This window comes from Bipolaris victoriae (assembly GCF_000527765.1).
Source record: "Bipolaris victoriae FI3 unplaced genomic scaffold scaffold_154, whole genome shotgun sequence".
Lineage (NCBI taxonomy): Eukaryota > Fungi > Ascomycota > Dothideomycetes > Pleosporales > Pleosporaceae > Bipolaris > Bipolaris victoriae.
The window spans coordinates 49,190-58,912 of NW_014575238.1; the positions used below are offsets into that span (position 1 = coordinate 49,190).

General features: G+C 41.2%; 4 protein-coding genes across 4 annotated transcripts; 3 read left to right on the forward strand and 1 right to left on the reverse strand.

Moving 5' to 3' along the window:
* Window positions 1–1,172: 1,172 nt before the first annotated feature.
* On the forward strand, window positions 1,173–1,532 carry COCVIDRAFT_113866 (hypothetical protein; the record flags this gene model as incomplete). The annotated part of the gene is made up of 1 exon (XM_014695597.1): window positions 1,173–1,532. One exon carries the CDS (start codon window positions 1,173–1,175, stop codon window positions 1,530–1,532), a length of 360 nt encoding a protein of 119 aa, XP_014551083.1.
* Window positions 1,533–4,226: 2,694 nt separating this feature from the next.
* Window positions 4,227–4,769, forward strand: COCVIDRAFT_71085 (hypothetical protein; the record flags this gene model as incomplete). Its single annotated transcript, XM_014695598.1, has 1 exon — window positions 4,227–4,769. A coding segment is annotated over one exon (543 nt), but the record flags the coding sequence as incomplete, so codon positions are not given.
* Window positions 4,770–5,361: 592 nt separating this feature from the next.
* COCVIDRAFT_42566 (hypothetical protein) lies at window positions 5,362–6,151 on the reverse strand (the record flags this gene model as incomplete). Its single annotated transcript, XM_014695599.1, has 3 exons — window positions 5,362–5,551; window positions 5,607–5,631; window positions 5,737–6,151. The coding sequence occupies 3 exons, from the start codon at window positions 6,149–6,151 to the stop codon at window positions 5,362–5,364; spliced, it is 630 nt and encodes a 209-aa protein (XP_014551085.1).
* Window positions 6,152–6,770: 619 nt separating this feature from the next.
* Window positions 6,771–8,043, forward strand: COCVIDRAFT_31335 (hypothetical protein; the record flags this gene model as incomplete). Its single annotated transcript, XM_014695600.1, has 2 exons — window positions 6,771–6,800; window positions 6,862–8,043. 2 exons carry the CDS (start codon window positions 6,771–6,773, stop codon window positions 8,041–8,043), a joined length of 1,212 nt encoding a protein of 403 aa, XP_014551086.1.
* Between the last annotated feature and the right edge of the window lie 1,680 nt (window positions 8,044–9,723).

Below are 9,723 nucleotides of genomic sequence, written 5' to 3' on the forward strand. Positions count from 1 at the left end.
CTGAATTTATAATCTTATCGAGGTATGAAAATCAAGGCAGGCATTGTTATATTCGGGTGCTTAAGGAAACAGTATATTCTGCATGGTAGTAGAACCAACTGAACTTGAACTACCGTGCAAGATGAACCTACACCCTTAAGAATATTCCTGGATGGCAGGAACAGGCACGACGCAGCCCGCGGTAGACATTGAGAAAGCAGAGTCAGCAGGGGTTCGCGGACGTCAAGTTAATGCGCGGGCAATTGGCGTAGTGCGCGAGTTAGTGCGCGATATACGAGGTGGCCAATGACGGGCTGAACAAACACGATGTGCGGTAGGATTGGAGGCCTAATAGCCAACAAGATGAGGCCTCCAAGCCCCGCTTCCTGATGCGGGGAGAGAATAACTGCCTAAAGTCCCATCTCGTGCTTAGAAGATCAATGGGGCCGACTTCGTTGGCCTTACCTACTCTAAGCTAAGCAATTATTATTGGTATCTACGATCTCCCAGTAATACTCGATCATGGGCATCTACACGATGAGGATCTTAGCTTAATTTGCTTCTTACTGAAGCAAAGTCTAATGCGACCGCTAATGAACAGTGCGGCTGGACCCATTTTCTATCCTAACCAACAGCACATAACATGCTAGATAAGCAAGTTGACTAGGTAGACGAGTCGGCTAGTACCTCACTAATTTTGATTATTTTCAAAACTACTCATCTCTACAGTTCTAACACACCTTACTTTGTTATCTTATCTACTACTTAGTGTTACACGGGGTTAGGCGCTGATACTTCTCTAAGCTCGATCCGGGTTAGGTACGGTGGTAAATGGGTAGTGGTCGATATATGGTAGGGTCGCCAGGAGATAGGTAGGGTAGGGTAGTGATTACGTAAGACCCTACCAACTAGCTAGTTACCCCTACTATGATTAATAAATGTGATAAACCCTCTAAGTTATAACTAGACTGGTCAATGGGTACCTCTCTACCTCTAGGTAGAGTAGGGGTTGGGTAATGATCGCACGGGCCTTGGGTAGGGGTTGGGTAGGCTCTCGCGAGGCTAAAATACTAGTCGGGATTAAGCGCTTCTGGGCACCCCAGCCCAACACAACAAACCCACGCGTTTTTCCTAAAACCTATATAATTTGTATTGTAAAAAAACGTAGCTCTATGAATAGTTTGTTTGAAATTATGCCTGCAGAAGGTTACCGACGCCTCCGCCGACGTTTTGATTCGTCCACGCCTCCGCCCGTTGTGAATAATCATACACTGAAGCAGCTCTATACTCCCCGACGCTCTGCCCTCTTCGCCGTGCTCGATTTCTTCAAGAAAAAGCAGTTTCACGCGTCTCTTAAAGACCTAAATGATGTATTTATGGTTCCAGTCTCAATAGCGTCAGACATCATCAAGAATAGACGCGTCCGTCGCTGGGGACACGGTAAAGACGAAGAAGAGACTCGCGGACGCCCTCGACAGCTCACTAGAGTAGAAGTCAACGCTATATATACGTATATTGATCGCTATGCATTCGAAGAAAAAGCCCTTACATAGGAAGGTCTCCAACTTAGAGCTAGTGTTACGTGCAACAATAGGCGATCCTATAATGCCAATAACTGTAAGATATACTTTCAGTAGATTATACAACGTCGGTATACTAAATTTAGTAATATAGTAACTGCAAAGGCAGCTATCAAGGAGGAACTAGAGCTAAGAGTTTAGAAGCAGCGCGTCTCTTAGTGTTTAAAGCAGTTGTCTTCTCGTCCGCACGGCATTAACTAGAGGATAGTATACTTTAGCGATGAGATATACTAGAGTACTAGGCTACGATATCCTAAGAACATAAAACGGCGTCGAAGTGAGCGGTATAAGCTTTTAAATATTTAGTATAATGAGGGTCTGAGACTAAAGAATAAGGCAGAGAAAGGCTAAGAAGTTTAAGGTAAAGATGTATCTTAAAACGAGCAGAGGTTTCATATCTTTATCGTTATTAGATATAACTTCTGCTAGGTAATACTATATAACTGTAATAATAGTAATGGTAAATTAACGACTTAGGTTTGTATCTAAGTTTTGGAGGAGTTGCAGCAGCGACTGCGTGGTGTAGACTTCACTCTACACTAAGATCTTGACTCTGCGCATGTCTTAACTCGCTCTCTTTGGTGGATGGAAACCTATGGGATGGACCATATAGATGTTCCTCCAGCTTCTCCAGACTTGTCTATATTAGAAACTTGAACTAAGGTACTGCGCGAGAAGTTCTATCGACGTCGTTGTTCGACTGCCTTACAGTGTTGGCAGAGTTGGACCAAAACCGCATCAACAAAACGGTAGATAGCTACACTAAACGGCTCCACGATTGTATAGAAATTACGCACGGCAAAATGACAAAGTATCGATATATAAAGAATAACTTTTAATTTATGTTAGCCGAAATTACAGTGTTTTGGTAGAGTTTTGTGACTCCAAAATGTCTGAGTTGGGCCGCCCACCATTAGCTTATTTCCGACTGTTTTAGCCCCACGAGAGGTCAGATCAGACGATGTGACCCTACCCAACCCCTACCCAGAGGTAGGGGGGTACCCATTGACCAGTCTACTCATGCTAGTATATATAGTATCACCATTAGAAAAAAACATAGATACTCCACACGGTCCACCCCACTAAAATTAATAAACAACTAAATTTATATGATTTTAGTAGGTTGCATACGATGTTGTGGTGAGCTAAGCTATTTTAGAGTACCCATGTTTTTGTCCACCGGGTGGGCAGATAGAGGCAATTAGTCTGGCGATATAAGAGAGAAGCTGCTGTAGGTGCTAAGTAGTGTTCTTCTTTCTGCTATAGGTAGCTGGTGGAGGCGCTTAAGATGCTCGTCCACGCCACGAATAGCACAGCCATGCTCGCGGCAAATAAGCACGCGGTAGGTAAGTAGATAAGTAAGCATAGCGAGCGATGGATATAGATAGAAATATAGATAGAGGTAGAGAGAGAGATAGATTCTAGTAGAAGTATATTATATCGCGTCGCGTCGCGTATTTAATATCTATGTAAGACGTCCAAGAGGCGTGTTAGATAGTAGCCAATAAGCAGTGGTCTAGGAACCGCCCTGGTCAGGGGCTTTAAGGGGTGGTTCGAGTGGAGCGGAAGAAAGGGGGGGGGCGGGGTAACGGCAGGTCTGGAGATGAGCTAGTGCGGAAAATTACTAAACATGGACTAGAGCGAAAGGCATAGGACACATCATTGAAAACTCAAAACGTCTTGTTTGCATGTTCCAACCTAGAAACCTATAATTGAGACTCAACTTACTGCTGACCTACCTGATTAATTCTAGCTCTTACGCATTAATAGAATCTCAACATGTTCATCTCCTTCCGAGCTGAAAAAAGAGATGCTTCGATGGCTGCCGAAAAGAAGAGGAATAGGGACAGACGGGCGCAGCAAAATCGACGCGAAAGGCAGAACAATAAGATTGCTGAGCTTGAGAGACAGATCGCCTTCTATCAAGGACAGCATCCAAATCACACATTTAAGGGCTGCGAAACTCTTGATACTCTTCGCGAGCGTATACGATATTTGGAAGACGCAAATAACGCACTTCAGGTCAGAGTTGAAAAGATGACTGGATTAGCCAATTCCGCGCAACAGATACTATCACAAATGATGGTCCTTCCATATGGCGAGATTGGAACGAACTGCTCAGATGCCTCTCAAGAGGCCAATCTCGACGATAGTCTCCGCACAGCAGACCAGCGACAATCGCTTACTCACCACCCACAACCAGTAGACTCTCTCTATACACCCTCTGAGCAACCACCACTCGTCGAAGAACAGGCCAGTCAAACTGTGGATTCGGGATGCCAAAGGATAGGCATCGGGAACACTGTTACGCGTTTGGCTGATTACGACCTCGACTGTAGCCCTAGCAGTCCAGGTCTCTCTTCCATACCTGATGATGAAGGAAGTGCAGATACTCCTTGTATTACCCAACAACCGCAAATCTTATCCGTCAACAGATCCACCGAGGAACCTAAGGAACGGAATCACGACGCATCCCACCAGATGAAAATATTTGACGTGGGACACCACGAAACAAATGAACATATCGAAGACACCCTGTTCCATAGTTATCTCCCTATATGTCCACACGGTTGTCCTATCGGCTTCCCTTACTCCCTCAAATTCAACAGCGCACCTTGGGCACTCATACCCAACAGTTCTCTAGATCACCCATGGGTAGACTGGTTTTCTGATCCAGATAATATTTTGAAGTCGCCTAGTATTCCCAATCCTATCGATATCCTGTTTGGCTCGAAAACTAACTACCTCGCCAACAAGATTCATCGAGCTGTCAGAAGAGGACGAGTGGCAGAGCCAGAACGTTTAGCTTACGGGTGGTTGCTGTACCTATACAGTAAATGGAGAATCAATCCAACTAAAGAGAGCTATGATCTAGTACCAGAGTTCCTAAAACCCATCCCTGAGCAAATCACTATCAACCACCCGCCTATATTCGATATGATTCTCTGGCCAGTCATACGGTGTAATCTTTTGCATAAAATTGGGGATAGGGAGGATAGGACCTTTGTTGGACTTGAAGAGATATTTGATACCTTTTCATGCTGTGCCAAGATAAGGTGGCCTTGGGGAAAAGAGATTATAGAACCATCCGGGCAAGACGGCATTTTCCAAGTGCGAACTGAATTTTTGGACACGTTTACCAAGCTGGAAGGATGGGGACTAACATCTCACTTTATTAGTACTTATGGGGATCTTTTGGATGGGTTTGACTCTGAGAGGAGTATGTATTATCTAGATGTCTTATCAGATTTAGACTCAAAATGAAGCAATTTGGCCCAAAAATGGCACGCTTAGCACACCGATTCGAGGCATGTATGAACTTTCGTAGCTGGAATGCAACTGTGTTATGAGTTTGTGCTAAATGCACTTCATATTTCAAGATCTAGATTCGAAGATAGACTTGCTTGATCAGTAACCGATAATGGTCATTCATGATCATGCTCTTGTTCAAGGTAACTCGCTCACCTTTGTCCGGATCCTGTGAAAGTATAGTCAGGAACGACTCATGTTATTCGATGAGTTTGCTTGTTCTCAGACTGTTGACTAGGTGAGGCTAGCGCTACTAGTTTTAGAACGTAGACCGTCACGTTTTCATCAGCCTCATCCCACCCCTTGTTCAGTCCCCTCGGTGACTGGAGAGATAAAGGTGCATTCTACGAAACATGAGTTCAGAGATTGAAAATTTAAGAGAACCCAAATAAGTTACTTTATCTCGATTGATTACGCTATAGTCCTCCGCTCTCGATAGTCACAGTACCCATGTGCGACTGACGTAATCATATCTAGTTTCCAATAAAATACGTCAACAGGTCCAGCCACCATCAATTGAACTCACTGAGCCAGTAACATAGCTTGACCGGGGAGAAATCAGCCATTCATTCAAGTGAGCAACCTTATCGGGATGTCCTAATGTGGCCATCGGTATATGGCTCAGATTAGTTTCTTGTGCTGAATCAATTGGCGCCTTAGTAATTTGGGTTCCCATCCGACCGCTTGATAGCAGTTAGCACATCCATTAAGTAGCTCTTTGTGACATCGTGTACTCACGGACAGATGACGTTGCAACGAATTCCTTAAGACGCCAATTCTTTGGCAGCTGTCTTGGTCAAACCAACAACGGCATGCTTGGAAGCAACATAAGGGGCGCCTCCAGGGAATCATATAAGACCCGCCGTACTAGTACTATTCACAACCGAGGCCCCATTATTAAGGTACGGAACTTGTGCTCTCAAGCAGTTGAAGATGCCTCTTTGGTTGATGTTGATAACCCGATCCCATTCCTCGTCTGTAAGATCCTGGATAGGTGCCATTCTCCTTCCCGAAATACCTGCAATGTTCGCAGCACCATCTAGTCTCCCGTATCTCTCTACTGTCTTGCGAATCCAATTGCTTACATGATTTTTATCGCGCACGTCGACGACAGTTCCAATGGCGCATGCACCGTCGCCGTTTATCTTTTCGACAATTTTCGTCAGAGCCTTTTCCTGATAGTCTGCAAGCGATACTATAATTCCTCTCGAACTTGATAGTCTGGCTGTAGCTAGTCCGATGCCAGAGGCAGCACCGGTTATGGCAATAACTCTTCCACTCATTGTCTAACAGGTCGTAGGGTTAGAGCATGTATTTTCTAAGTAAGAACAATCACAGGAGTTGTGATGGCAAATTTACTTGCTATTTCAGTTGAAGTTGAATGTGGAACGAAAGGTGAAACTTTTACAACGGTAGAGGTATTGTGAATATTAGACTCGAACCTTTCTCCGTAGCACCTGTATATATATGTTCTTTTTATCTGAGATTCAATCAGTTCCGGATGATCCGGTGAGTTAGAATAATGAGAAATACAAATCCCTATTCTAAACGCCGGACACAAAGTTCTAATCCTTTTTGGAAAGTCAGCGCTGACAACATTAACTCTTTTCCCTTCTTGGTTGTGAGTTCAATCTGAGATCCTATTCAGGAAAGTGCAGCGCTGACTAGCTAGAGCCACTTCCTTTCTTGGATCAGCAGCCGATCATAGCTAGCTCAGGCTTGGCTAACACCATCTGAAACTCCACCTGCTGTGGGTATAAATAAAGCACGATATGCCTACGAGTTTTCCTATTATCACTCGTTTTCTCCACTCTCTTCTATTGAAAGTTGATACTCACGAAACTATACAACTTGCTGTTCAAATTAGCGTTCACTAAGAGCAATCACTAGAAGATCAACAACATGGCTCAAACTGAGGTCAAATCCTTCAAAGTAAGATCAAAACAGCTCTGCCACGTGCGCAATATATTTTAGCTAATATCAGGTAACATAGATTAATATCCCCGATACTGAAATTGACCTCGTACGAAAGAAGCTCGAACTCGCACGTTTTCCTAAAGGCCTTGACGAGGCTGAGTGGGCTGAAGACAATGGGATTACACCTCAATTTATGCGAGGGATCGTCCAATTTTGGATCAAAGAATACGACTGGCGAAAAGAAGAAGCCAAGATCAACGAGATGCCACAGTTCACAACTGTCATGGAACTGGGGGACTTTGGTTCCTTCCCGGTTCACTTTGTTCACGCCAGGTCAAAGGTCGAGCATGCTAGACCCCTGATATTCCTTCATGGGTGGCCTGGCTCTATTATAGAAGTCCAAAAGATTCTCCCAGATCTATTGGCAGCGGGGTATCACGTTGTTGCACCATCGCTTATCGGATTTGTCTTCTCAGGATATACAAAAAAAGCTGGCTTCGACTACGGCCACCAGGCAGAGATATTCCACAACCTCATGCAACGGCTCGGTTATGAGAAGTATGCAGTTCAAGGTGGAGACTGGGGCGCAATTGTTGCGCGAGCAATAGCAGTGCAGTTTCCCGAAAATGCTCAGGTGTTGCATACCAATGTCGTAAGTCTGGCCGCTTCATTCTCTCTCAAGTTTGAAAGTGGAGAACGAACTGACCGTTACGTGGTGAAGGCCTTCCCTAGGCCTCCAGAGAACGCCGACGAGCTCACTTATAGCGAATTCGAACAGGCTGGACTGAAGCGAGGTGAGTGGTTTCGAACAAACGAGACAGCATACCAGCAAGTCCAGATTACGAAACCTCGCACATTTGGTTTTGCTATGCATGACTCGCCAGTCGGCTTTCTAGCGTGGATGGCTGATAAGCTTATTTCTTGGACCGACAATTATCCTTGGACCTTTACAGAACTCATCACTTGGACTTCATTACACTACTTCCCAGGTCCCACAACCGGATTTAACATGTATCGCGAGAATATTAAACTTGTCCTTGAACCTCCAGCTCGCCTCGGGAACTCGGTGGTTACAATTCCGTTCGGTTTCAGCGCGTTTGCCAAGGAACTTTTGTTACCACCTCGATCATGGCTCGAAAAAGACCATAACCTCGTCTACTGGAAGGAACACGCAAGGGGAGGACATTTTGCCGCTTACGAGCTGCATCATGAGTTTGTGGATGACTTGATAGAGTTTCTTCAAAAGTTCTGGAAATAGTATTCTTCATATAGTCAAGTATTTTAAAAACTTATTCTATTCCATAACTTAACTTTTTTTCTCTGTTTGCTATGTAGCGTATCAGATCATTTATCTTAGAAAAGAATGGCAGGCTATACCCTAACCTGCCGAAATCTGGTATTAAAAAAAATAACTATATAGTTAAAGTAAAAAACTAAGTAAAGGTCTAAGAGAATTACGTCTATAAGACTCTATTTTAAACTCTTAGAAATAGTTTAGTAATAATTTATAAACCTCTTAATATATATATAACTATAAGGCATAACTCTATTAGATATATTAACTATAATAAAGTTACGATAAAGGTAGTAGAATAGCGAACTATAGTTATAATAAAATAATAATATAACGAACGTAGTTTAGCGAAGCTCTCTAATGCTTATAAATTCGCTATAACGTACCTTATAGGTTCGTTAAACACCTAGCTTCGCCGGACACTTTTACTAAGCCCTCACCAAAACCACTATATTATAGCCTAAAATAGTCTACTTTAGACCTATATAGCGTAAAGAAATATGAGATATTATTATAAGTCTACTTCTACTATCTACTTATACGTTTACGTATTATATCTAGTTCTATTATACTATCTATATTATCTTTAAGATAGTTTATCTTCTTTAGTATATTTTTACTTCTTTAACTTCTTTCTATTACTACGTATACTAAAGTTCTAGAGAGTAGCTAAGTACTTTTTATTTTTAATTATTAAAGTTCTTTTTATCTAAACTTATTTTCTTTTATATAATTTTTATTACATAGTAGCTATATTAGCTACTTTGAGGTTAGTAATCTACTTTTACGCTAATACTAACTTATACGCGATAATAGCCACTATCTTTAAGATCTTTTTAAAAATCTTTACTATAGATATTAGTAAACTATTTATATATCTTTAAATTCTCTACTTTACTAGTATTAATTATAACTTTAATTCTAGAGTATTAATAGAGATTTATAATATCTATAGCTACTTATAAATAGATAGAGATAATAGAGTATATAACTAAATATTAAGAGTATATATAATCTATTCTAGGCTAAATAGAACTAATCTAGCGTATTAAAAGCCTTCTTAGATATTATTAGCTATAAATTATATTTTAAAAGTTTACTTAAAGTAAGAAAGAAACTTTTATTTTATTATATAACTAATCTAGATACGTATAAGTAATTTAACTTAGCGCCTATAAGCCTACTTTAAATAGATAAAATAGTCTATATTAAGAGACTATAAGAGGTAAGATAAGTATAAAGATATATAAATAGTAATAATAGTATTATTTTTATAGTATTTTTAAAGATCTAGTAAATTATAGCTTTTATAGCTATTAATAATAAGTAAATAGTAGATACTAATATTCTTTATCTTTATATACTTATTAAAGTACTTTATATATATAAGACTAAGCTTATTAGTTATTTAGCTATTCTTAGAGACTCTAATAATCTAGTCTTAGAGTATATCGCCGTTCTTATACTAGCTAGAAAGGTAGTAGCGCGTCTTAAAGATAATAAAGAGCGGAATTATCTATCTAGTTGCGTTAATACTGTAAATAACTATAGCCTACTTGTTAGAATAAGTAGGTAGAAGTAGCTGCTTATTCTAATAGAACTTAGAGGTAGAGGTCTCTGCCTTCTACTTGTTCCTAGTAGACT